Source organism: Microtus oregoni, unplaced genomic scaffold (assembly GCF_018167655.1).
Source record: "Microtus oregoni isolate MIOR12 unplaced genomic scaffold, Mior012 000072F_ref0000427, whole genome shotgun sequence".
Taxonomy (NCBI): domain Eukaryota; kingdom Metazoa; phylum Chordata; class Mammalia; order Rodentia; family Cricetidae; genus Microtus; species Microtus oregoni.
In genome coordinates, this window is record NW_024543979.1 from 4,472,182 (window position 1) to 4,499,966 (window position 27,785).

Sequence of the window (27,785 nt, forward strand, 5' to 3'; positions counted from 1 at the left end):
GGTCCCTACAAGAGCTTTGTGTGAGGTGCTTTGTTGTTTTAGGTGCCAGAACATGAGTGTAGAGCATACTTAGCATGCATTCTGCCACTGAGCTGAATTCTTAGCACTGTGCTTCATCTTCAGTAAGAAAAATGTGCGTGCTTATTACATTATTAATAGAAAATGTTCAATAAAACAATGAAGTTTGGCTGGGTGGTGATGGTGCACACCTTTAACCTCCAGCACTTGGGAGGCAGAAGCCAAAGGATCTCTGAGTTCATGGTCAGCAGGACAGCCAGGGCTACACAGAAACCCTGTCTCCAAAAACCAAAACAAAACATTCCTTGCTGGTGTTGTAGCACTGGGGCCCTTGGGTCATCCCTAGTGCCTCCAAGAGTAAAAAGAACACTAGAAAATGATTTAATCTTGGCTCAGTCATCACAAAATAACTGAAATAAAGCTTGCTGTGGTAGGATCACCTATAAACTTCAAACTGAGGATCCTGAGGCTCGGGGGCAGCCTGGGTTACATAGTATGCCCTAGCTCCCACAAGTCCAGCAAGGCAGATTGGAACTTCCTAGGTGCAGAATAATGTTCCTGCCTCACTGCCTCTTAAACTCGCTTCAGTGAGCAGGCTGCGTCTCTGCGTGTGGGGTCTGTGCTCTGGGCTCTGTGCTGAGGCTCTCTTTGGGGAATATCTTGTCTTGAATTACTTTCACTTTCCCTTAGCTATTTAATTGCTTTTTATCCCCTTTGAAGTGAATATCTACGAAGTTTTCCCTTTTGGTTGAGGGGAACATGGATTACATAATCAACTGTATACACTCTCTCACCCACTTGTATTTTTAATTACTAATTAGCTTTGAGACAATGTCTCACTAAGTAGCGCTAGGTGGCCAGGAACTCATTCCATAGACTAGCTTGGAAGGGATCTGCCTGCCTTTGCCTCTTAAATGCTAGGGTTAAAGGCATACACCACCATGTATAAATTTCTTTATTTAATCTGTGTTTGTGTGGGCACACTTGTGTGAGGCACCTTGGGGGTGAACAGAGGACTCCTCTCAGAAGCTCATGTCTCTGAAACCTTTGCCTGGGTCCCAGGCATCAGGTTATCAGGTTAGTACAATTTAAGTATTTATTTGTTATGTATACCTCAGAACTTTGTTTTGAACCATAATTCATTCTAAAACACACACACATCCGTTACTTTTAGAGGTTAGGAGAACCAAGAGGGTGTTTAGACGTGCTCAGACTGCACGCCGTGCCTTCTCTTACCTTTAGACCACATTAGTCTGGAAGCAGTCCACAGATTCTCATCTTCTGTGGAAACAAAAGCAAAACCTCTTTTCCAAAGCAATATATCCTAAACCCAAATTTTGAAGTCAAGATATATTTTAAATATGTATGTTGGTTTAACTTAGCAGCCCATACAATGAAATGTCTCTCTGTACTTAGCTTCTTCACAGTAAAAAAAAAAATCAAAGAAAACACAAAAATATACATAATTTAGACTCTCTGTGTATATTTCATTTTTACATGGCTTATTTGTTTTTACTCTCTTTTTAATATTTATTTTATTATCTTTTCTCCTTAAGTCTGTGACTGTCTCTTTAAAGACTTTATTTTTTAGAACTTTCTTTTTTATAACTGTCTATACACTTTTTCTTCTCTCTCATGTCTAGATACATTTATCCAACACTGTGACCCATTTAGAGGTCTTTTTATCTGAATCTGTCGTTATTGTGTATCTGTAATTATTTTCTGGCCAGTTATTTTAAATGCTAAGGGGGTGTGGCTAGGACTAAGGTGCTTTGCCTTTTGGCTCCACCCAGTCTAACATGGTAGAGACTTGTTCACGACCTCTGCGAGCTGTGCACATCACCTGAGTTCCAAGTATACAACAGGTCTATGTCACACGATTAAGCAGTTTGTAACACACTTCTTAGAAACACCATTTAAATGCTTGGTCTCCTGAAAGAGCCAGAGCTGTTTGCGCAACTAACACAAACCAGGAAACCTTCTTAAAGGAGCCATGTGATTTTTGCTGAGTCAGGAAGACCTCTCTTAAACTCGCTAAACTTTTTGTGTGTGTGTGTATGTGTCTTAGAATTACTTCTCAAGCGCTCTCTCAGGTTTTAAGTGGATTTAGTTGTCCATGTTGGTACCATTTGTTGCCAGAGGTTTCTGTCCTACCTGGTTGGGCAGCCATTCAGTCCCAAAGAAACACACAGAGGTCTACATTAATTATAAACTGGTTGGCCTATTAGCTCAGGCTTCTTATTAACCCTTATATCTTGCATTAACCCATAATTTTTGCCTGTGTCAGCCACGTAGCTTGGTACCTTTTATTCGTGAAGCATTCTCATCATTTAGGTTGACCACCTTTGAGAGGGTACATGAGGAAGAGAAAAATGAAAAGCCAAACTTTGATTTTATCTGTTAGAAAGTTATAGTCTGCTTTAGCCAAATCTTTTATCCAAACATCTCAACCTAAATAATTCCTAGCCCCTTTAGCAGCCACGTTTGCAAATCCATTAGTGTCTGGAGGAAGAGCTTCTAGTTTTTCTCCTAGTTGGGCATACCACTCGGGCTTACTGTGTAAAAAAGTGGGCCATAGGACTCCCTTCTGGACCTTCAAGACCACAGTGGAAGTCAATGTATGCTATTTCTGTAACCAGGACACCCCTTCAGGGACTCTCTTAGGGGTGGGGTTGCAGGAACAACTCTTCCTTTGCGTCCACACGTGAATACATTCGGAGCAGCCCGTCAGTAATTGGTAGGGCTGCAGCTGTAACAGGAGGTATTGTCCTGTCCCAGCCTTTCCTAAGGAGTGGTGGGAAGGATTTGGTTTCAGGGCACTCTGCCACACAGCTTTATCAGCTCACTGAGCCACTGTGCTACCAAAAGCCATGAGTCTAAGTAGGAAATCGTGGCAAGCAGCCACTCTGCTGCTCTCTTCTCTGCACACGCTTAACCACCTTGTTGCGTTAGAATAACACTGTGTTTCCATGTGATAGCATGCTCTGTACATTATAGAAGTCATTTTCCCCTCTTGCTGAAATTTAAATGAACACCTGGGTGAGCTGGTGTAAGTTGGAGGCTGGACAAGAGATCTGTTGCCCTAGGAGCAGTATAGTGTAAACAGAAAAGAGCCCAGCCCCTTTCTGCCTACGGGAACCCTCCTGGCTTCTCTGCTGGCTTCTTGTTGGTGGTGTTATCCCACTGTGAGCACAAGAAGCTACACCATCTTACTTCTGGCCCATCCTGACCAAAATGGCATCCATACAGCATGTTTTTGGAGAGTTGGATTATCTGGTATACTGTCAAGCCATCTTCCCTTTGAAAAACTTCCACTCTGAGGCTGAGGGTAAAGGTCAGTGATAGAGCACCAGCCTGCCAGGCACAGGCTTTCCGTTTGTTCCCCAGCAAGTTAAACAAAATTAAGAAGATTATATTTGGTTCAACCGGCTGGATGGCTCTTATCCGTGATCTAATCAGTTAAGTCTCATGTGTCAGACCTTTCAGTTAGCGCTGGTGGCCTGTATGTGGTTTAACTGTTCACTTCAATAAGAGTGGATCTCGGGGAAGGGGAAACAGAGCAAGTGAGTGATATATGGTGCCTTCTAAGATATAATTATCACTCTGTCAACACTGGCATTTCCCATATGTTCTGTAATTCATGTAGTGATAGAGATGGTCTTGTCGAGGACCAGACTTGGGTTTTCAGCAGTTAGTAGCAGGCTGTTCGCAGCTCCCACTGTGAGGGAATCTTACACCCTCTTCTGGCCATCTGTATTCAGTATTACCCACCCCCATTAATATAATTAATATACATGCTATAAATGTATCAGAATAAAAACATTTTAAATGAAAAAATTACAAAATAAAATATTAAAAATATATGAAAGTAAGTCACCATATATATATATATATATATACATACACATATACACACATATACACATATGCATATATATATACATATGCATATATATATACACGCAAAAAAATGACCAAATATCTCCTGGCATGGCATGCATCCATAGTTAATTTAGCAGCAACAGTTTTAATCACAGGATGTTTTAAGAACTTCTGTCCATCTGCCCTATCAATTGTTTGGGTAAAAATGGGTACTGCTGTCTGTCTGTCTGCTGCGGATCTTGTCTTTGTGCTTGGCAGCAAGTGCAGCTTCAGACCTGGCTGCCTGTAGTGAAAGATGCTGTGTCCTGCTGACGTGCCTTCACCATAGCTCTCTGTAGTTCGGAAATCAGATCTGTTATATTAGTGGTGATCCCATCACATATATATTACTGTTTTTAAGTAACTAAGAGAAATCAAGTGTTAGGCAAGGATCTTTATCAATTGAAAAAGGGGTTTTTATTCCTTGTCCCCTGCATTACAGGTCAATACATGTTCATTCATTCTGTTCAAGTTGTGACATCAGGACGAAAGACATACTACAAAGACATCTCAGAAGTTGCCAATAGCTTATTAATTAATACCTACTGACCAAAGTTCTCAAATTGCAAAATTGCTTAAGATTATTCTAAACCATTAAAGACTGTGATTTATAATTTGAAGGGGATGAGTAGAAGGTAAATTCCTAGGCTCAGAATGAGCAGTTCTCCTGGGGACAGTCCTGTATGACGGGACTGCTAACACAGAAGAAGAGTTAATAACACTTTTCTCCGTCTCGGTTTCTAGCCCGAGCCTCCGACAACCAACAGGTGGCAGCTGGACAACTGGTTGACCAAGGTCAGCCAGCCCCCAGTGCCCCTCGAGGGTCGCGCAAGCACTGAGTCTCCACGCTGGCGCCAGGAGAGTAAGGATGGAGACCGCAGCACTGAGCAGCCGCACCCTGAGTCCAAAGACCCTCCCCCTAAGAGCTCCAGCAAAACCCTCCGAGGTCCCACTGAGGGGCCCCAGCCTGGGAAGAGGAGCTGCCAGAAATCCCCTGCCCAGCAGGAGCCCCCACCTCGGCAAACTGTCGGAACCAAACAACCCAGAAAACCTGCCAAGGGCTCTGGCCAGGCAGAGCCCCAGGGCAGCGGGCCTGCCGAAAGTGACCCAGGGCCCCTTCCCTATGGCTCAAAAGAACAGACTTCCAAAGACAAACCCAAGGTAAAGACGAAAGGCAGGCCACGCTCTGTGGGCAGCAGGGAGCCTAAGCCTGAAGGGCCCATGCCTAAACCACAGGCAACTGTGCCCAAGCCACAGGCAGCTGTGCCCACCCCTAATGAGAGGAGGAAGCACAAGGGTTCCCCGGCCCCCTCCAAGGCCCCCTCAGGCCCTCAGCCTCCAAAGGACAATGCTGGGAACAGGAACTCTGAGCACTTTGCTCTTGTCTCCTTGACTGAGAGCCAGGGTCCACCCCACAGTGGCAGGGGCTGCAGTGGTGTCAGCGGCATCAGGACTAGCCGCTGCCGACAGGCGGTGATTGTCCAGGAGGACGGCCAAAAAGACAGACTCCTGGTACCCTTGAGAGACACCAAATTGCTCTCACCGCTCAAGGACACTCAACCACCAACAAGCTTGGTGGTGAAGATAACCCTAGACCTTCTCACTCGGATTCCCCAGCCCCTGGGGAAGGGCGGTCACCCCAGGAAAGCGGAAGACAAGCAGCTGCTGGCGGCAAAGAAGCAGGACTCTGAGAAGAGAACCAGCGACGGCTCCAGCAGAGTAACCAAGAAGAGAAAGGTGAGTACAGAGACGCGCCTGGCGGTGTGTGCCAGGGCCAGGGTTCTGCTGGCCTGCACCCACTTCCCACTCTGCCGGTTCTTGTTTGTGGCAGGGACCCCGAGCTCGCTTTCTCCGCACCCTGCAGCTCTCCAAGGGCACATTTTTGTGTATGCAGAGATATTCTCTGACATGATGTTTTGTCCTGGGAAATTAAGGTCTTCCATGAACTGGAATGAGAATTAGTATTGTGAATGTTTGAAAGAATTGCTCTCACTCATGACGCGTGGTGTGTTACTGGAACTGTTTATTGACACGTGGGCAGGAGGTCTTGAGTAGAGGGAACTGGTAGGGTTGAGCTGCAGACCACTGGACGTCTGTGTTTAGTACGGATTTTCACGGAAAACTCGCCTTATTTGAGACTTTGTATTAGACATGCTGCCAGTTTGGACAGCACCTGCCTTATTCTAATTGTTGAGCTTGGCTCTCTTCTTTTGCTTTTTTGTGATGAGGGAAGACTGGGGAGCGTTTCCCCGGGGGCTCTCTGACTGTCTGCCTAGATCTGGCACAAAGGCACAAAAGGGGCCAACTGTCTCGCTGATGAGGGGCAGGATTTAGCCCTCTAGAGCATATGAAACTGTCTCGCTGATGAGGGGCAGGATTTAGCCCTCTCGAGCATAGGAAACATGTCTCGCTGTTGAGGGGCAGGATTTAGCCCTCTCGAGCATATGAAACTGTCTCGCTGATGAGGGTAGGATTTAGCCCTCTCGAGCATAGGCAACATGTCTCGCTCACCTGTGGAACATGAGCACAGGAAGGGCCATGGAGCTTGCTGTCCCCTGGAGACACGGCAGGGCTCTAGCAAACTGAAAAGGGTGACGTGAGAGTGCATGTGACCACCGCATCTTTGGGGTGACTCAGGTGCTTGCCGGAGATGCTGTTTGAGCCAGAAGAGGGTGGATTTGCATGCCAGAAAGTCTTTTTTTTTGGGGGGGGGGGCGGTGAGAGATAGTGTAGCCCCTGCCTGTCCGGGAACATACCATGTAGAGCAGGCTGACCTCAGACTCACAGAAATCACCAGCCTCTTCCTGCCTACCAATTAAAGACCGGAACCACCTAGCCAGAAAGATTTTAGAGCTTTCAGAATGAGACGTACTGTAGGTCGTGTCTATGTCTGTCTCTGTTTGCATGCTTGCGTGCGTGCGTGCATGTCTGTCTGTCTGTCTGTCTGTCTGGGACAAAATGTTCTCGGGGAACTTGTGGTGGGCCTGTTTAGGAAAACGTGACCCTGCATCTTAGAGTGGGTGTCAAGGATGTACTAATGTACCCCCTCCTGCCGGCAAGCCTCCCATCATCTCCCCCTCTTAGCTTCCCTGGTCTCGGGCAGTAACCATCTGCCTTTCTTTTGCTATTCCCTGGAGCAGAGGGGAGTATTCTCCCTGTGCTACCTTGTTAGAGACCCAGACTTCAGTGGGGTCTAGGCTAGCTCCTCTCCTCATCTCTGAGAACAGTTCCTGCCCTTTGGAAGGCGAGCCTCCAGACGTGGCTCAAGGGAAGCTTTTTTAGGTCAGGCCCAGGGAATCATTTTGTTCAGCAAATGGAGAAGTTATGATTTCTTCATTTTAACTGAGCTCAATTAGGTTCACTTAATTGAGTTTTTCAAAGTGCCTGATCCAAAAGAAACGCAGAACAAACGCTAACTGTTGCGTCCGTTAGTATGCTGGCCACCAGGCGCTCAGCGTCAGGACATCCTGGTTCCTCGCAGCTCTCTCCTGTCTACTACTCTGTCCCCAGCTTCTGATTCCTATAGAACCCTGCCATTTGGGCCATGCACTCTTAGGCCCTTGGTCCCCTCCTCTTAGCTCCCTTTCCTTTTTGCTCTCTGTGGCTTCCCTTCCTCTCACTCTCTGCCCTCCCACGGTCTGGTTCAGTCTCCTGCTTTCTTTCCCTGCTCTGGACTCTTCCAGTGCCTCTAGCTGTTCTCTCCGTATCTGCAATAGACACCTTCCCTTCAGCTCCTTTGGAGATGTCATGTCCTCACGCTATACACAAAGCTCTGGTAAGCACCCAGAGATATGGCTTGGGGGTCTGACTGTCTGAGAAAGGTCCAGATGGGACCCACTGGTTTCAATCCTGGCTGTAATAACGACCTCCCAAGCCTGACTACATTATAGTTGTCCCCCCCCCCTCCCCAGGTGACAGTAGGTAGCCCTCCCGAACTCTGGTGCTTTGAAATTCCTAGACAATGGTGATGCTCCCAGGATTGGGAGCAGTGGAGCACAGCCTTACATGGGCTCTGCTCAGGAAAACTGGTGCCTGGGTAGAGGAACTGTTGAGGTGTGCCCCGAGTGTGGCTAGCATGGATAAGGCAGCCAGGAATCCTTGCCTGAAGTATGTCATTAATTAGCAGCTTGCCTGAGAAGCCTTCAGACTGGTGTGAATAAAAAGCCAGCTGTTGTGTGTTTACCCCCCAGAGTCGTTTGTCCTTAGGTGTGTTACTTCCTGGACACCATGGGGGAGGAATTGCGTAAGTCAGTCATTCTGTGCATCAGCACCGCACAGTGACTACCCTTCAAGCCTCCCTGGCTCCAGTGGGTCACTTGTTATGCAAACCTGGGACCCTGACTCTGGGGGCAGAGGTCATACTGACTTCTTTTTAACTTGGGACTTCTTCTTCCCAAATTTAGATTGTGAAGACCTCATTTTCAGTGTGACTGTTAGAAAGGGTTCTGGAGATGCAGTCGGGGACACTGGAGAGCGTTCCAAGTCCTCACACTCATGCAGTTTGTTTAACAGAACTTATCCCTCTCCTCTTATGAGATTTAGCAAAAATTCTCAAATGACTCACACGTGTTTTTAGACTTAGTACTCATGAGAGTGTCTGAGAACACATGGCAGGGCAGGACTGGGGTTCAGGGTTTGATGACTTCCCTAGTATTTATTAAGGCTCTGGATTCAATCCCTAGCCACACAAACTAAAAGCCAGGCAACAGGAAAGGGCCGTGGTGCTAACGGCTGTGATGCAGCCATCAGATGTGGCCCCCGAGGGGACTAGGTTAGGAACAGCTCACGAGGCACGACAGAGAAACTGGGTAAATACTCTTTTTTTTTTTTTTACGATCTGCTTAGCATTTTTTTTTATTGAGAAAAGAAAAAAAAAACAAGTTTCCGCCTCCTCCCAGCCTCCCATTTCCCTCCCCCTCCTCCCACCCTTCTCCCCCTCCCCCCACTCCTCTCCCCCTCCCTCTCCAGTCCAAAGAGCAGTCAGGGTTCTCTGCTCTGTGGAAAGTCCTAGGTCCTCCCCCCTCCGTCCATATCTAGGAAGGTGAACATCCAAACTGGCTAGGCTCCCACAAAGCCAGAACATTAAGTAGGATCAAAACCCCGTGCCATTGTCCTTGGCTTCTCATCAGCCCTCATTGTTCGCCATCTTGAACTGAGAGTACTCACCAAGCTATTGGCTGCAGTTTAGACATTAAAGTACTAATATCCACTTTCTTTTCTTAAGCTAGGAGTATGCCTCTCTGATTTGAAAGAAACCTGAAGTTAGAAGCATTTCAAAAGCACCCTAGCAGACACCGAGCTCCTCATGGAGTCCCACTATGTGCTTGTCTCTTGTGCAGATGATGGTTTATTCCATCCATCCACATACGTGGGGGCTCTGTTGATCTGTCATTGTGGTGTTCTCACCATATAGCCCAGGCTGGCCCAGGCTGGCCCAGGCTGGCCCAGGCTGGCCCAGAAGCCAAGATCCTTCTGCTACAGCCTCCCACGTGTTGGGATTGCAGTTGTATGCTTAGATAAGCAGGCAGACTTTCTTACTGGTCATTTCAACGAATAACGAAATGAAGGAGTTCACTGTAGCCTTGCTCTAACATGACTGAAAGCAGGACACCATCACCTCTGGTGAGGGGATCAGTGTATGTATATCCTCCTTTATGGCCACAGAGAAAGGGAAGTCATGGCGTATGACAGGAAAAGGTGTGTTTCTTGTGCTTGGGATGGTTACTTCTGCCTTTGGCTTCTACCCAAAGTCCATTTGTCCTTTCTTGCCCTCGCCTTCCCCAGGTTAGTAACCCCAGATTTTGTCCTTACAAATTAAGGGTAAAGTCTGATTCCATAGAATTTATTAGCGTCTTCTAGGTTTCCTTTCTTGCTGCCATGTTGTTGGTTGGAGAGGGTGGCAGCCATGTGGCAGTAAAGGCTGTCTGAAGTCATCACGTCATTGCCCGTGTCTGCCTAGCCAGGGAGAAGTAAAGCCCCATCCACTGTAAATGGAGGCAGCTTTTCTTTTGTCCTGACTGCCAGGTCCCAAACAATCACACAGAAGCTTAATATTAATTGCAAAATGTATAGCCTATAGCTTGGGCTTATTACTAACTAGCTCTTACAGCATAACCCATTTTTATTCATCTCTATTTGCCACATGGCTAGCCACTTTACCTGTCTGCTAGGATCTTGCTTTTCTGCTGGCTGGCTCGCATCTCTCTCTTGAGCTCTCCCTTCTTCCTAAGTTTGGTTTTCCTACCTAGCTAGCCTTATTCTGCCTTGCTATACGCCCAGTCAGCTTTATTATTAACCAGCGAGAGCAATACTCATTCACAGCATACAGAAGGATTTTCCCACAGCAGTTCATTTTCCTCTCCTGTAGTGCTTCTCGAGATCCTGATGGGCTCAGAGTCTCATGGGCTGCTTGGTAGATGTGTGCTCACTCCTCCCAGTTTCCTGGTCTGTCCTCTCCCTTGCTCATTCTTCTGTGTACACCTGGTAAGATCCTCAAAAGAGGCACAGGATCCCAGTTCAATATTCTGACTCACTAGGGCAATGTTCTTCTGGCTTCACGCCTCCACTGCCCGATGCTGCCACCCCAATGTCCATGCACACCCCTTCTCCAGGTCTTGGGTCCCCAGACCCCCTTGCTTCACAATCATTGCCAAGATCCCAGTATCTCTCCATGTGTCAGAACCTGTGGCCCTAAGTGACTACACCGGCATGGCAAGCCGGTGCAAAGCAAGTGCCCACCCTGGAGGCAGGCCCTCCTTGCACAGCCCAGCTCTTCCTTTGATGGTCTTCTTGCCCTTTGGTCCCACTCTGTAGGTGGAGCAGCAGTTGGCTTATCACCCACAGGCTGAGAGAAGCCAGCAGCACACTGAGTTTGACAGGCAGCTGTAGGCCCCTTTGGAGGGCACAGGCACCACTGAAAGCTTGTCCTCCTAGAAGAGAAATTCTAGACCTTTGACCTCATTCCTTAAAGTGGTGTGACTGGCAGAGAGAAGTACTTCTTCTTAAAGAATAGTGTAACCCAGAAAAAGCTAAATACGCCATTCTCTCTCTCTCTCTCTCTCTCTCTCTCTCTCTCTCTCTCTCTCACACACACACACACACACACACACACACACACACACACACTATAACTTAGTAGGTCTTGCTTGTAGAACTCCCAACAGAGAGATGTACTTCTTTCTTCTTAAAGAATAGTGTAACCCAGAAAAAGCTAAATACTCCATTCTCTCTCTCTCTCTCTCTCTCTCTCTCTCTCTCTCTCTCTCTCACACACACACACACACACACACACTATAACTTAGTAGGTCTTGCTCGTAGAACTCCCAACACCTACTGCTCTGTGTCATCACTTTGGTGACCCTCTTTACTCCCAACACCTACTGCTCTGTGTCATCACTTTGGTGACCCTCTTTACTCCCAACACCTACTGCTCTGTGTCATCACTTTGGTGACCCTCTTTCTGACTAGCCTCTCGTTTCTGTTCCCAGGATGGCTGCTGCATCGCTTGGCTGCCATTCTTAGTTTACATCCCAGTTGACAGACACCACTGCTGCTCTGGAGAAGGAAGCTGGGCCTTTCCAGACAGGTGTCTGTGCAGCTTGTTATGGTATCAGCCTTCAGGTGGTTTTTGACATACAAAGGAGTTCCACAGTAGCCTGGAATGGAGTGTAACAAATGTTTATTTATTTGGGGATAACTCACAGAAAGAGTAGCAATCTAGAGTGCTGGAAACTGGAACTTAATCCACCATTCAAGAGGTCCTTGCAATGCTTTTCATCTGCATTTATAGTACATGAAACCACGCCCAAAGTGGGCCGGTATCTTAAAGGCAATTGGCTGAAGGAGTTCCCACAGCAAGGCAGCAGGTTGTTTAGGAACAAGTAGGTAGGTTCCTTAAGGGTTTAGTGTACCTGTGGCAGGAAGTCTGTTCTAGTTTCTCATTCATAAATGTCTGCCTCTCAACCAAAAGATGTGTTGGGTGCTACCCTCGTTCTGAGCAGAGAACCAGCCCTGTCACAATGACGCTGAAGTCTCTTGTGCACACCAGCACCCCTCACTTCTAGGTCTCACTGTAAGAGTCTGCTGCTGGCTTATGCTCACAGTGGTAAGGAACTTAAAGCATTGTAGTCATGGCTTTAGGCCTTTCTTACCTCATACACCAGATTTTGTTATTAGGTCTATCACGATGCGTTTTGCAGTCTTCCATAACAATGGTTAAAATTCTGTGTATGTGTGTGTAGGTGGGAATGGTGTGTGTATGTTGTGCACACATTTATATAGAGATGTATACATCTGTACAGAGGCCAGAAGAGGACGTTGAATATCCTGTTGTATTACTTTCTTTTTTTTTTGTTATTTATTTATTTATTTATTAAAGATTTCTGTTTCTTCCCCGCCACCGCCTAGTCCCTAGACGAGGTCTCTCACTGGAATCAGTTCTGGCAGCCACCCAGCCCCAGAAATCCTCCTGCCTCCTCCCCCTCCTCCCCTTCCCTAGAACACTGGGGTTCCATGGGGCATGTGCAACAATCATGCCAGCTTTTTATGCGGGCTCTAGAGATTTGAACTGTTGTCCTCATGCATGTACATTAAGCTAGCAGGCGGCCGGGGTACTGGGGACACAGCCCCGCCGCTCCTATTACAACAAGAGGGGACACACACGGACACACACATGAATTACAAAGCAGGAGATAAATATATACACACATGATGGGGTCTATCTGATCATCTCTATGGATCCATATGGTCATAGAGTAGAAAAGGAACCCACAAGCATCAAGGGCGGCCAGGAGAAGGTACTGATCAAAGTATTATGTGCACATTGACCGCATCACACCCAAGCCCATTACTTTGTTAGATTGCTTTCTCCACCGCCTCACAAGTGTGGGTGAGGGCACCGTCTGCACAGATGTCCCCATAGTCACTTTAGGTCACTGTGGCCACTTCTGTACTTCTTCTCCCTTTGTATGGTGGCTTCTAACAGGCAACTGTACTTATTCCCTTACAATAACAGGGCGACCCAGAAACAGACCGTGACAGCAAGAAAATCAGATTGCAGAAGGATGTCCCCTCACACTGTGCTTCGTCTTCGTCTTCCCACACTGAGTCTTCCAAGACGAAGTGAGTAAGGCAGGTGGGATCAACCGGGGCAGCTCATTGGCCTTGGGGGTGACAGGACAGAGAGCTTTCTCCTGCACCAGAACCTGCCCTGGCACTGCTGACTTGTGAGTTCATTCGTGTAGGTCTCGTCCACAGAGGCCTCGTGAGAACTGGCACTCCTATCAGCAAACCTAGATTTAGCGAAAACATTTCCACTAAGGAGCATTTCCGAGGATTACTCTTTATAGTGGCATTGAGGGTGAGCTCAGGGACTAGCTAAGCACGGTGCTCTGCCTCCCAGCTGTCTCTTGCTAGATTTCTCTTGCCAGTGGAGGAGCACTTATAGTAGGCAATGAGGTCCTAGACTGATTTAATCCCTACTACTGTGTAGGCATAGGGACAGAGAAGAAAACACTATTGCTATTTTAGCAGGATAGAAAATGGGGAAAATCTGCTCAAAGCCCTGGGTTCCTCCTACTGGGTGTTGCTTGGACTTGGGGTAGCTCAGGCTCAGTGCCTGCCTTAGAGACAAGAGCTACGCGGCTTTTGTGCGTGAGTGCAAGAGACATGGCAGATGTCAGAGTGGTGTCAAGGCGGTGTGACCATAAACAGTAACTTAAACTTTCTCTCTCAGGCTTATTCAAGAAATTTCCTCACAAGAGACTTGGCAAACTCAAGGGCATTTTCGGGGGTGGGGGTGGGCAGGGGAAGCATAGCAGCAGACGCAGGAGCGTGACGGGGGTGGCATCAGTAGCCCAGCCTGCCTGTTTGTCAGGGTAAAGCGCAGATAGATGAGAGATGGGGTGGCCAGAGACTTCCAGCTTAGTGAAAACTCCAGGTTGTGAGACCTTACAGGGCAGCAACCCTCAAACCTGACCCTTCTGCAGCGCAATCAAAGGACAGAATGTGATGTGTGTTCTGCTTTGACTGCCCTTGCTCCCCAGGACTCCCAGGCCCCCCTCGGAGTCCTCAAGAAAGGAAATGCTTCCTCCTCCACCTGTGTCATCCTCTTCCTCCTCCTCGTCGTCTTCCTCCTCCCAGAAGTCAACCAAAACTGCACACAAGAGGTCAAAGCCGGATGCAGAAGCCTGTGGTCAGGATCCTCCCAAAAGTGCCAGCAGTACCAAGGGCAATAAGGACTCCTCCGTTCCCAAGCACAGAAAAGTGCAGGCCAGGGGCTCGGAGCACAAAGTAAGCAGCAGCGATGGGCGAGGCAGAACAAGGGTGGCCAGGACATTGGTCTGTTTTAGTTTGACAACCTCGAGCTGGGTTTAAAGAGCAAATGGGGTAGGGGCCCTTTATTAAAGCAAACCATAGGAAAAATCAGACTCGCCTTCATAATGCATTTCTACCGCAGGTTCAGATGCTTGGCTTGAGAAATGGGTTAGTTCAGTTCTTCTTGGATACTTCAGTTATTGATCGTAATGGGAAATAAGTCAGGAGACCTGGCTTCCAGTTAGCCTGGGGCGTGCTGGGGGCTGGGAGACTGCTTCGCTGGGTGTTCCCTGCTCTTCCCCTGTAGCTCCAGTTAAATCCCTAGCTCAACCACCGTCTGACTTACTGGGCACACTGTGATTGCTGCTGGGGCAGTGATCCTCTCTGCTGAGGGGTGATGTGCATGTGTTTTCAAGGGGTCTTCTGGAGAACTCGCAAACCCGTTCCCAGTGCCTTCTTTGCCAAATGGTAACTGTAAACCAGGGAAGCCACAAACGAAGCCTGACAGGTAAGCGCCCCCTTTCCTCCTCCCCTATTTCCTTTACTGCTTCCCCCACCCCTTCTTCCCCAGTCCAACACTACTGCCTTTATTTCACCCCACCCCCTTTTCTCCTGCTTCACTCCCTTTATTTCCCCTCCCCGCTTTGTTTCTCCCTGCCCCCCCTTTCTCCTTTTTCATCTTTTCTTGCCCCAGGTAGACATTTTCGGTTTGTATGACTCACACCTGCCTTTCTTCCTTATTTTTGCAGACATCAAGCTGATTTTCATATGAAGGAGGCTAAAAAATTGAAGTCCAAAGCAGAGGCAATGGTCAGTCTTGGTTTTATGTCCTTGGTTAAACTGGGGCCTCCGTTCTGCCATGTTCCCCACCATGGCGTATATGGATGGGGCAGCAGGTGGGAGGACCATGTGACAGTGGGTTCTGGGGTGGGGTATGGCTGCTGTTAGCCACAGTGTAATGTGAGCAGGATAATCAGGGTCTTCATGACTGTCCCCCAGGTCGTTTAGGGGGACAGTGTGCAGTCTGACTGTATACAGACTTACAAACTGAATGGAAGTTGGTCTATGGGATGTTGGTTTCATGCTTTTTCCCCCAATTCACTACATTCATCCTTGAGATGCACAAAATGAATTATTATTAAATCAGTCTGTCTCCACCCTCAGCACTGTACAAGGTGAGGAAGCCTGTTTGCACCCCACGGTGATCTTTTGCATGATAGTTGGCCATGGGAAGGCAGTGGCCAGTGCAGGCTATAAACATGTCCTCACTTGCAGCAACTCTCCTAACCTGTGAGCCTCTGAACTTCTGCAAGGGGGATGGTTTGCTGTTAACTGTAGACATCTGAAGTAATAAGGGCGGTGTCGGGGCTGCGTCCCCAACACCCCAGCCGCCTGCCCGGCTAGCTTATGCCCCAAAATAATTGCACGGACCTTGTATCCTTTTAATCACTGCTTGGCCCATTCTCTTCTAGGCTAATTCTCACATATTAATTTAGCCCATTTCTAATCATCTGTGTGTAGCACCCCAAGGTGCGCTTACCGGGAAGATTCTAGCCTATGTCCATCCTGGGTCGGAGCTTCATCCCGGGAGCAGGGCATGGCGTCTCTCTCAGGCGTCTGCTCCCAAGAGCAGAGCTGTCGAGACTCTGACCTCACTTCCTGTTCCTCCCAGCATTCTGTTCTGTTTTTACTCCTCCCACCTATCTTCTAACCAATAAAATGGGCCAGGGCAGTTCCTTTATTAGCCAATGACCTTCCTCCATCAGACATCAAGTGTGGTCTTATGTCTGTGCAGCAATTTAGTGGGGTCACATGTGCCCTGAGTCTTACATTTATTGGGGTGAGGGTTGTGCCACAGTCAGCAACAGCTCTCTGAAGTCAGTTCTCTCTGTCCACCGTGGGGGTCTCAGGGGTCAGACCATGTCGTCAGGCTTGGGAGCAAGCATTTTTGCCCACTGGGCCATGTCATTAGCCTCCTGGAAGGTTCTCTGGACAGACTGCCTCTGGAGCCATGTGCAAACCTGTTGACTTTTTGTGACTTTGTCCCCTTTTGCCCATTGTAACTTTGGCCTATGCCTTTCTACCCCAGGTTGTGGGTTCCCTGATAAAATGGTCCTTGTGCTGTGAGGGATCTCCGCAATCCCCTTTTGGCCCTAGCACTGCCGCTACCCCATACGTGGGCTGTGTGACAGCTCATCCCGTGCCAAGCAGCGCTGTGTTCTCTGCTGCCTCTTTTCCAGTGCCAGGCTGCTGCAGGAGCTGCACAACTCTTTCCGTTGGGGGCGACTACTGTGCACCATAGGCAGATACCAAAAGATTACCTGACCTTAGACACCATTAGCTTTGGACTGCGTGGGTATTCAGAAGAGCTTTGAAGTGTCTGAAATGCAGGCACATGCTTGTGTATGTGCACGGATGTGCGTGTGACACGCCAGTTTATTCCTCTAGTGGTGGTAAGATGTGGATCGCAGTAGCAGGGGAGAGCCGTTTCCCTGCCCCTGGCACACAGCGGCAGAGCAGCCTCAGAGGGATCAGCCTGTTTGCCACGTGCATCTTTGCTGTTTTCTCCCCTTTGGAACACAGCAGATGGGAGCATTAGCAACACCTACAAGCTGACCCAGGTTAGCCAGATGCGCTCAGTGTGTGTTACTTATGCCACGTGCAGGGAAATGGACCGTTTGCCACGTTACCGCTCAGCTGAACTGGCCACGCCACTCAGCAAGATCAAGTGACCCACTGTGTCTTCAGGATGGTGGCAGACCACCAGTATCAAGTGTGTTCATATTCACACATTTCCTTGAGGGGGTTTCGAGAGTTTGTCCTTGTTGGCCCAGGGCATGTCCTTGTACAAAAACACCAACATGCCAAAGGATATTAATAGTCTGTCGGGCTCCAAGTCATCAAGTGATCAGTGAGATATTTTATACAAGATGATAAGCCTCAACCTCCACAAGGAAACCCATGTCTGCTCTGGATGTTGGCTCGCCTGCTTCTCGAAGGTAGCCTGTGAGTGACTGGATCACAGCCACTAATGGGGCTGTGCCCTTTTGTTTGGTGAAGTTCCAAGAGTCATATTAATATAGGATTTCTTTCTTTTTCCTTGTGAATTTTTGCTAGAAGACTCTTTCCATAGGTCAGAGCTGACCACTATGGCTATTCATCTGCTCTGTTTGTTCTTTCTCATGTCTCTCTAATCAGGAGTACATAAAGAAGTTCCAGGGCAGAATGTGTGGGTAAGAAACTGAGCGGGCACTCCCTGTGGTCTCACAGAGCCTGTGTCTTCCCCCACAGGCGGACAAGACTGGAAAGGCCTTCAAGTATTTGGAAGCCGTCCTGTCTTTTATTGAGTGTGGGATGGCTACGGAGTCAGAAAGCTCAGCAAAGGCGGCGTACGCTGTCTACTCAGAAACCATAGACCTCATTAGGTAAGTACTGGGGTGTTGAGCGTCCTCCAGGCCTGCCTCTCTCCTTGCTGGGTGTGAGGACAGTACCTGCCTGTTGCGACCCAGGCTCTGTTACTTTTTTCCGAATTAAAGTGTGTTGTAGACCAGGGAACACAGCATAACTGGGTGCAACAAGGCCATTTTGGCGAGTGCTCTGAAGAGAACACCGAGTCTCAGGAGGGTGCTTTTCCCAGCTTAGGTTTCCTATCAGATGTCTCCTCCAGTCCATGCTCCCTGCATGTCATGGAGGTTTAGTGAGGATGTGGTCAAGCTTGGTTGCAGGAGAGAGCAGGCCAGGTCTTCTGAGCGGCTTGTGGTTGCTCTTAACCCCTGCGCTTCTGTGCCGCACATAACACATCTTCATTTCCTCTGGAAACCGGAGAGGGAGCTAGGATGGTCAGCACACCTAGGCTCCTGTACCCGATCTGTTTAATCTCAGACACTTTTGTCTCCCTGCAGGTTCACAATGTCACTAAAACCCTTCTCAGATACCACGGCGCCAGCACAAGAAAAGATATTTGCTGTTTTATGGTGTGTAAAATTTGATTCGTTATATAAATAGCACTTTCCTTTGATTAAACTTTATATAAAAATTTTTTTTGAGACAAGGTCTCTATATAACTCTGACTGTCCTGGAACCCTTGAGTTTGAGATCCACCTGCCTCTGCCTTGCCAGTGCTGGGATTAAAGGTATGCCACCACAACTGGCTCTAAATTTATTTTCTTAAAATGAAATTTTAAGGAGGCAGGTGAACGTGACCATGGTCATCAGGAAATGGTGTCTGCCGTGCTCTTCTGCCCCCTGGGGGGCTGCTCTGGTCTCAGGACTCAAGCGATGTTTGTGCTCTTGTTGCCAGCGTGGCAATGTGCAGTGTTGTGCCCGAGGGGAGAACCCAGTGTGCTCACAAGCGCCGCTTGGCAGAGTCTCTCAAGGCAGGAGCTCTGGCCTTGAGGTCACCGCAGTTCAGAGTAACCTCTGGTTTTGTTCGCAGTTTGCGTTGCCAGTCCCTGGTGAACATGGCGATGTTTCGCTGTAAAAAGGATGTAGTAATGAAGTATTCTCGCACGCTTAGTGACCACTTCAAGAGTTCTTCCAAAGTGGCCCAGGCACCTTCTCCGTGCATGGCAAGGCAAGTGTTAAGTATGGCTAAACAATGCCCAGCCGTGTCATTCACCTCTTGCTTATGTGACGCTTTATGTCCATGTGACTTCGGGTTCTTCAGAAATCATGTAGTTGGCCCTCATGTGCACTGGCTCCCTAAACCGAAGCCGTTTAGGCTAAAGTGATAACATACACGGTACAGAGTAAGTCCCAAGATTCCCAGTGGGTTGCCTAAAATTACAGCCAGTACTGGCCTTCTGAGGATCCCCCACACGTGTTTTTTTCTACGCAAGATTTCCCTACTGCTGCCAGCACATACTCTGTGAACAGAAACCGCTCGCTTGTGCTGTCAGGTGAGTGTTGGAATGTGTCTCTCATGGTCCTGCCCAGTGCAATTTGTTGTCTAAGACAGGAACTCACTCTATAACCCAGGCTGGCCCCCAAATTTGTGCTCTTTCTGTCCCACCGCCCAAGTGCATATAGCACTGTATCCGTGTTTGGTTTCTTGTCCGTCACGGAGTCCTGTTTCTTCTGGGCCTTGCTTTTAGAGAGCATTAAATATAATACAGACCCATTTGTAGCAATCAGAAAGGGAGGGTCTTCAAACGGCCTCTTACAGAATGTCCTTTGCTCTTTTGGGCAGCACATATACTAAAGTCGGAACAATACAGAGAAGATTAGCACAGCCCCTTTGCGAGGATGGCACACACGTTTGTGAAATGTTCCATTAAAAAAAATCGTAACGGAGCCTAGACCAAGGGCATATGCTGTCAGTCATTAGCTAGGGTGGCTTCATAATAACCCTCGCACTGCCAGGATGCAGCAGTGACCGCCGCTCTGGGCAGCTCTGACCGCATGGCAGCGTCTGCCTGACCCGTCTTTCCATCTTTTGTCATGCTTACGTGATGGAGCTTTTCCGTCCTCTGACCCAACTGAAGCATGTAAACTTGTAGGACCAGGAGGAGAGGTCGTGGGGCTCCTGAACCCCAGTCACTGTGCCCAGCCTGCTGCTGGTCTGTTTGATCTGTGTTACTGACCCAGGAGTTGTTTTAGGAACCAGGCATGCACTTCACCTTTATGGTGCTGTGACCCAGGGAAGAAAGAGAAAGGTATAGTAAGTGATTCAGGCGGTGGCTCTGTGTGGCTCCACAGGTCTGAGAGTCAGGTCTGAGCTCAGAGGCTCCTGCCTACCATGTGTGAGGCCTCGATTTAGTGTCTAGCTCGGCAGAGGGATGAGGGAGGGAGTCACGGAAGATGAAGTCTGAATCCACAAGAGCATGGTGGCAACCCAGGTCAGTCTTCCAGATGTGCCTTTGATCTTGTAGGAGTGACTTTAGCAGTGATTACTGTTTTGGGGCACACACCCTGAAATTTAGACTGCAGTCTAGAGTCTGTGATCTGCACGTTTGTGCAATTAACCAAGTCTCTCTCTCTCCATCCTTGCAGGAGCACAGGCGTTCCGTCTCCCCTCTCCCCAATGCCTTCTCCTGCCAGCTCTGTGGGGTCCCAGTCAAGTGTTGGCAGCATGGGGAGCAGTGGGGTGACGGCCACCATCAGTACCCCAGTCACCATCCAGAACATGACCTCCGCCTATGTCAACTTCACAGCCCACGTCCTTAAGGCCTTTGATCTGTGGGATCAGGCAGAGGCCCTTACAAAGAAGAATAAAGGTAAGGGGCTCTGTGGCGGCAGCCAGTATGGCATGCGGGTGGGAGATGTTTCGGCCCAGCTTTACATTCTCTCTCACGAAGCAAAAGAGACGGGCAGTCTCTTTTCCTAGTCCCTCTGCTCTGCTTCATAACCAAGTTCCAGATCTTCCTTGAGGTCTGTGGTGTGAGCTAGATTCCTGAGGCTAGATCTCTGCCTTTAGCACTCTGCCTCCTCACGGATGTTGGCATCGTTGTTTCAGCCTGAACTGAAATGTTAGCGAAAGAGCAGAGCGGAGCGAGCTGTGCTCCGGCTGTCCCATGTCTCAGCACACTTGGGATGGAGCGGCACGGCCCCAGGGCTGAGTTTGTGTGTTTCCAGCATTCATTAAGATGGCTAGCTACAATCGAAGACATACAGCATAGCAAACATCACTGAGACCTAATTGGGAAGGGCCAGGAACTCCATCCAGGCTTGAGTCAGGGAAAGTGAATATACAAGTGCCCAGTGGAAGAAGATGGCCGGCGCCGGAGCTCTCGATTTCCCCACAGCCTCTTTGCCTTCTTGGCAAACTGTCCCCTCTCCTCTCATGCACCCGTTGCTCACGGCTCACCAGTCGGACACATGAACCACTGTTTTAGGAGTGAGTTCCGGGTTTTACTCAGAAGGGAGGGCTGTCAAGAATTAGCCACTCACAGATTCATGCTAGGCAAGCCACAGGATGCTGTGGGTATATGACCTCCAGACTTTGTTTTTATTGTAATTTGATCTGTACAAGTATTTACTCATGTTGGATTTGGATTTGATTGCAGACTTCTTTGCTCAGCTCAGCACAAAGGTGCGTATCTTGGCCCTCAACAGCAGCCTGGTGGACCTGGTGCACTACACAAGACAAGGTCTGCAGCGGCTGAGACAAGCTCCCAAAACTCCCTAGTACAGGCTGGGATTACTCGATGCCTTGGAATGTCTTTGCACAATTGGAAGCCTTGATCAGTGTAGACAGCTGTCCGACTGGGATGGCACACTCAAGAAGTGAAACACCATGAGATGGCCAGAATGCTTGCCCGCTCAAACTCACAAGAGCTGTGTGGCCATCGGTTGGACGCTGGTTAGCAGAGCGGACGGTGGGAAATGATCTGCCTTTCCTAACGGAAGGACAGAAGTGCAATGGAGCCTAGCTGGCACATGGATGGTCTAGCAACATTTCTGTTTGTTTGTTTGTTTGTTTTTCTGTTTGTTTGAACAATAGGATACAATTTGCAGAGGAAAGGACGAGAAGCAGTTTCTGGTCCACGGCAGATTCCTGTCATCTCAGTGGCCACATAAGTTCACTTCCAGAAGGAATTTTTTTTCAAATAATAATTTTTGGTGAAGGGTTTTATGGATATATTTTTTCTTTTCAAGTTTTAAAGAAAATATTGTTTAATAAATTGTGATGGCCACCTGTAAAGCAGAAGTCGTGAAGCTCCACTGTGCTACTTCCTGCAGTGAACAGTGGTTCTGGTGACTGTCATCATTTAGAGAACTGAAGGGGCCGCCCTCCCCCGCCGCCCCCCCGTCCCCAGTGCCTAGAGTCCTGCACTGTCTAGCTCTGGCTTCCTCGGGTCTGTCCTAGAGGAGTGGCAGCGTCTAGATCCAGGATCCATCTTATGGTCTTCCCCACATCCCAGGTAGTCCTGCACTCCCTGCCTCCCGCCACCACACTCCTGGAAAGTGACTGGCTAAGCAGCACCCGTGGTGCATGTGGGCAAAGGGAGCCACTGTTGTTTGCCTTGGGTGGGAGGCGGACGGACTTCCTCATCTGTCAGAGTTCCCGGTGCTGACAGTGCCGTGGCAACTCGTCCTCAGTCAACGAAAGTGAGGTCTTCCTACAGAAGCTGTATTTTTCTGCTACAAATTATTTTATATTTATAGCAAAACTCAACCTTCCAAAGCCCTTTGATTATCCAGGGGATACTGCCTCCCCAAAAGGATATGGAGATTTGGGGTTTGGGAATCCACTACCACACACCCTCAGTCCAGACTTCTCAGGTACGGTGATTGGATACTGAAGACCTGTGACCTTCCCCAGCCATACCCACCCCCATTAATCAAGTCCACGTCCACAGAGTGAGAGCACACACGGACTTCACACCTGCCCATAAGCACAGGCCTTTCACTGAGAGTCACAAGTGAGTACTGGAATGCTAAAAGCCAATTCTCTATCCCTGCAGAAAGTAGAATTTGCACGTGTTATGACTGTTTTTCCCCTCCCTCTCTCCCTTCCCACCCATCTCCACTTGCTACCAGCCTTGCTGTGTGTTTGTATCTAGAGATGAGTGGAGATGGAAGACCCATCTTAGTGAGGGTGCCTAAGGTCCCTGGGGTGGGGGACAACTTTCTTACCTTGGTAAATCCACACAGGGGCTGCAGGTGGGTATGGTGCCAGGTGTTGGTGCGACACTCCTCGGCTTCTCAGCTTTGGATGGAGCCAGAGAAATGGCTACCTTGTGCGTCTCTGAGCACAGGCTGAGACCAATGGAGCAGTTTTTTATTAATGTTTCCTGTAAAGTTCTTGTTCACTGAGCACGTGGTCAGTTGTCCCCGTCACCTCTCGAGCAGAGTCTGGCTTGTGTAGTCTCATACGGCTCTTTTCCCTTCTCCCATGGCGGTCTGTATCCCTTGCTGTACCGTGGAAACGAGCTGCCCGTCAGTTGTGACCGGTTCTAGTCTAGACAGATTTTGCCAAAGCATGTGTGTCCTGCCAGTGGCCCACTGTGCCCCTTGACTGAACACGCTTAGCCAGTGCAGGAAGAACGGGCCACCTCGTCCTTTGTACTGGATGTGTTTTCTCAATTCTCTATACTCCAGTTTCATTTGTACCTTGAAAACTAATGAATTTGGACAGACCTGTTTGTAGCAATTTGGTGTGTAGATGAGAAAGAGAGGGAACACAGTGGCCGATGAGTGCTGCTGCTGCTCACTGTAGAAACCTGAAGATCATGTAAACAATTCGCACATTTCACTATATGCTTACAATTCCCCAGGGCAGCACTTTCCCAAGGCGATTCATCCGGAAGGACTATAAAATGAACCCCTTGAATGTGTGATGCTATAACCATAGAAGAGTATATACTTGCTGGTGAGGGAAGCAGCGTGTTGGAGAGTGAAGGGCAGTCTTGCCTTTGCCTTACAATGGGTGTGGATGGCCATACATGTAGAAGCCCTTCTAGATCATAAAAAATCCTGTCGCTTTCCTTCAAGGAAAAGGGAGCAAGGATTGCACGGCAAGTGTATCCTCTGGACAGAAAGGACCCCACCCACCCCTCTGTGCACTCTAATTCTAGGTCTTAGGACGTTTAGAGTGGGCTCTTCCCCGTCTTGATTGAAAATGTGCCTTAACTGACACCTTATGTATTCATGTTAGGGACAGGACCTCAACCTTAGTATTCCTGCTTAGAAAGTGCTGTGTGCTGCACAGCTACGGTCCCGATGCAGAGGATGAGATTTGTCTAGACGTATTTGTGCCTTTGTTGACCAAACAGCTTCTCAAGTGATGCTCTTTATTTTGCCACGGCTTCAAGGGCTGATGTTTACTTTGCTGCTTTGTCAAGTCTGAGGTCTGTGCATCTTAAGGTAAATGAGTTGGGCTTTACAAAAATATCTAAACTCTTTCCATGCCCCCTGCAAATCCCTCCTCTTGGTGATCTACCTTTCCCAACACTACCAATGCACCACTTCGTTGTTCATTCTTTCCCGCTGCTTAGAAGTATTTAAATCTCCTGAGAATATTCCAGGCTCCTTTAGAGACACAGAAGTGTAGGTTTTTCTGAGAATGAGCCAACTGCTCTGCAGCTGTGGGGAGGGTAGGTTCCATTTGGATGCCTACTTCTCCCTGCCTCCTTCTGTTGGTTTTGGTCTATTTGGAAATAATGGGTGTGAGGATGTTTCCTGTGCCTTAAGGGATGTTAAAGGGCAGAAGGGCATGATGTTGGGGTTTTCCTTCAAATTCTGTAAGTGGTATTTCTGCCAGGTGGTCCTCCAGTGTGCAGTCCAGTCATGCTGGCTTCCCACTGAGAACAGTCACCTGTGGCCATGCCCTTCTAATGATGATTGACAAGCACATTTCTTCAGGCGGCTGTGAGTTTCCTAGGGGTGAATGACACACTATATTCTGCTCCACTGTGCGTCCCACATTGCAGTCACTGTGATGACCGAAGTGCCTCTTTCCCTACCTAAGAGGGAGCCAGAGGACGGGAAGGAAGCCTCGAACTCCCTACATCTGTCCATAGGACGGACACTGGAATAAGGCCACTGACACGCAGGCCACGCTGCATTGCTGGGCCGCACCGTGGTTGACCTGAGGAAGATGAACTCGCTTTGCCTAGGTGTTTTAGCAGTACTCAATACAGGCAGTATTAAGTTTGCCTTTTGTTCAGGCCACGATGTGTATTGCTAATACTGCACACCCTCACAATCTCATGCTGGGGTATGTGCATGTCTGTTCCGAATCTTGTTTTAATTTTTTCTGAATGTGATCATGTTTTGGATGATACCTGAGCAGGGTTGCCTTTTTTATTTATTACCATTATATATTATATTATATATTATATATTTTCTTTCTTATAATGTTAGAGGAAAGTCAAATCTTGGTATTATTAAAATTGCTTTAAAAAGGAATAGGTTGCCCAGGTGATACTGCAAATCACTGGTTTGTTTTCCTTTGATTGCCATGGAATACTGTGCCAGCCGTCACCGACACGATGGGTCTGTGCAGGCTGGGGAGCCTCTGCTCCCAGTGAAGATGGAGAGCAACAATGGGAAACACCACATTTTTATCAGCTTCAGCAATGAGACTGCAAACTTGGGGCTTTTGTGAATAAAATTTAGCTGCCTTGTAGAATCCTTTGAAAGAGGCAGACATGATCTGTGAGAATTTTTTTAAAAGAAAATCTGCAAAAGATCTTTCCAAAGATAATGTGCCACAGATCTTTTGTTCTTCTCTGTATTGAGGATTAAATGCTATTTTAAATGTAATTGACTTGTTCATCTTCACAGTCTTTCCACAAGATCAAACTGTAGAAAAAATATTTAATAAAAATTTAGAGAAATCATTGGAGTTGAAACTGTGGTTTTTATTTTGCTCAAATATGGTGATGCTTGTTTGTTTCTTGGGCCAGGGCCTGTCTGACACCAAGGCCAAGCTCGGGCTCACAGGTCCTCCTGCCTTGCCTTCCCACTGCTGCCACAAATGGCCACACCAGGCAGCCTGCAAATCTGCCAGCTCCAGTCAGCGTTGTCTCTCACGCTCCCACGACTTCCGCTGCATCCACGGTGCGTTCAGATTGTTGATATGAGGAAAGGAGGAAAGAATGCCATGTCACATGCTTCAGTTTGCTGTTGTAACAGACAAGCTTGTGGAGTCCTCAGCCAGCGCTGAAGGACTGGAGGCCGTCTGGCCCTAAGGTAACACCGCACCAAGACTCCGGCTCTGACTTCTTGGATTTGAACCTCAGCTCTCTAGCTCTGTGGCTTTGGATGTGTGACTTAACCTCTCTGGTGTTGTCGTTCATGTGCTTTCTACTCCATCAGACTAAGAAGGCCATGGAGATTGGTTTAAACCCATTTTCAATTTTCCTCCTCTTCGTCTTGATGACACAGACCCATGGAGCAAGCAAGGTGAGTAGCGTTGGTGTGGGAAGTGGTGATCTCAGCTGAAGCGGGCCTTGAGAGATGAGCCATCAAAGACAGTCCTCCGTGTGATATTTATATCACAGAGACTTGTACGACCTTAGATGTCGGCAGTGGCTGTACTTTCACCAGCCGTCTGTTAGGTGCCGAGACTCACAAAGCAATGACTCTCAACCTGTGGGTAGTGACCCTTTGCCAAACCTGTATCTCTCGAAGTATTTGTATTACGATCCATGACAGTAGCAAAATTATAGTTATGAAGTAGCAATGAAAAGGACTTTGTGGCCGGGGTGTGTGTGTGTGAGAGAGAGAGAGACAGCATCAGGAAGGCTGAGAACGACTGGTATAAAGGAAACGTCCGTGAATAGCCCTGCAACAAAGCACATGAGGAAACGTCAGACTACTTGTTGGGTAAATTCTCGAAGTGGATTACGGAGTGCAAAGATGTGTCCGTCCCCGGTCCATACAGGAAACAGAACAAACAGTGCAGTGTCCCCCATACTGACCATTCTGCGTGCAAGTGTAGGTAAGCGGCACACATCTCAGAGTTGCACCTGCAGTGCAACCACGGCGCCACTGCAGAAGTCCCCCGCTGCCCTCCAGGGCGTGAGTAGGTTTTTAAGCATGGCTGCAACCATACTGTGCATTTTCTGTGGCCGTTGTGTCCGAGTACGGTGAGGGGCATGGCCCAGGCAATGCTCTGGCACTACACCACCCTTGGCGCTGTCTTGGTGAGCATTTAGATGCTGTGGGAGTTTGCGTTACCTGCAGAGACCTCTGTCTAGGGCCCACCAGAGCGATTTCAGTGCTCAGGTTCATTGGAGGTCTATGTTCCAGCTGTTTGGTTTTAGGAGCAGGGCTCTGAGCAGGTGTGGTTTCCCGGCAGACCACACTTTGCTGAAGCTGAGACTCAGGAGAGACACCAAGGCTCTCATAATGGAGGCCTTTGCCCTTCTGACAGACGGGAGTGTGGGCCTGGAAACACATTCCCAGACAGTTCTAGTTTAGCTGTAAAGGCCACGTGGCTCCTCTGGATAAACGCTTTAAACCCCCTTCCCTGTTCCTGGGCTGCCCCTAAGAAGAACCAATTATGAGTTTAATTTTACATAAAAAGCTACCAGTCTATCATCTGAGTTGTCAATAGTGGAAAAGAAGGGACCATTTTAAACAAGGGCTCAGGTTGTTCTTAGTATGCTAACAGAAAGAAAACCACAAAATAAATACAAATTTTAACAAGCCCGTTCTGAAGTTAGGCTTCTCACTAGGGCCAGTTTCCCAGATGTAATGTGCAGAATTGGCCACTAGATGGCAAATGTTTCCTTTGGCTTTAACCACAATGACATTTCACAGCTTGTAGAATGAAATAATCAAAAGTAACAACGCGGGGGGGGGGGGGGGGGGGGGGGAGATAAGAGAACTGAGAATTTTTTTTCTGGTGGAATATGGCATAACCACTTGACACAGCAGTGTATCAGGGTTTTAAAAAGTTAAAAACAAGTTACTCAAACCCCAGCAATTCTACTTGTAGAAGCACAGGTAAGAAAACACAGTTCATCACGGCATTCACCCACACAATGGCACTGCTCAGAGAGCCGCCATGGTGCCAGTGAGATGTGCTGTGTGCATGTAATGGAAGACCGTTTGGAACACGTTGTGACTGTGCATGAGGC

At 48.2% G+C, this 27,785-nt stretch overlaps 1 protein-coding gene and 1 non-coding gene across 6 annotated transcripts in view; both read left to right on the forward strand.

The window, feature by feature from the left end:
- Window positions 1-25,562, forward strand: part of Aff1 (AF4/FMR2 family member 1) — a 158,638-nt gene extending 133,076 nt beyond the window's left edge. For 2 of the 5 annotated variants that reach the window (XM_041641966.1, XM_041641967.1), the window contains 10 exons: window positions 4,684-5,676; window positions 12,953-13,059; window positions 13,983-14,229; window positions 14,670-14,761; window positions 15,003-15,063; window positions 17,545-17,678; window positions 18,156-18,227; window positions 18,689-18,826; window positions 20,245-20,468; window positions 21,258-25,562. In XM_041641966.1, coding sequence (XP_041497900.1) covers window positions 4,684-5,676; window positions 12,953-13,059; window positions 13,983-14,229; window positions 14,670-14,761; window positions 15,003-15,063; window positions 17,545-17,678; window positions 18,156-18,227; window positions 18,689-18,826; window positions 20,245-20,468; window positions 21,258-21,379 — 2,190 coding nt within the window. In that variant the 3' untranslated portion in view covers window positions 21,380-25,562. The remainder of the gene's footprint in view (window positions 1-4,683; window positions 5,677-12,952; window positions 13,060-13,982; window positions 14,230-14,669; window positions 14,762-15,002; window positions 15,064-17,544; window positions 17,679-18,155; window positions 18,228-18,688; window positions 18,827-20,244; window positions 20,469-21,257) is intronic. The other 3 variants (XM_041641968.1, XM_041641970.1, XM_041641969.1) reach the window with 2 other exon arrangements.
- Window positions 19,426-19,532, forward strand: LOC121441020. The gene has a single exon (XR_005973413.1). It is a non-coding gene; the product is annotated as a U6 spliceosomal RNA (small nuclear RNA).
- Window positions 25,563-27,785: the final 2,223 nt, after the last annotated feature.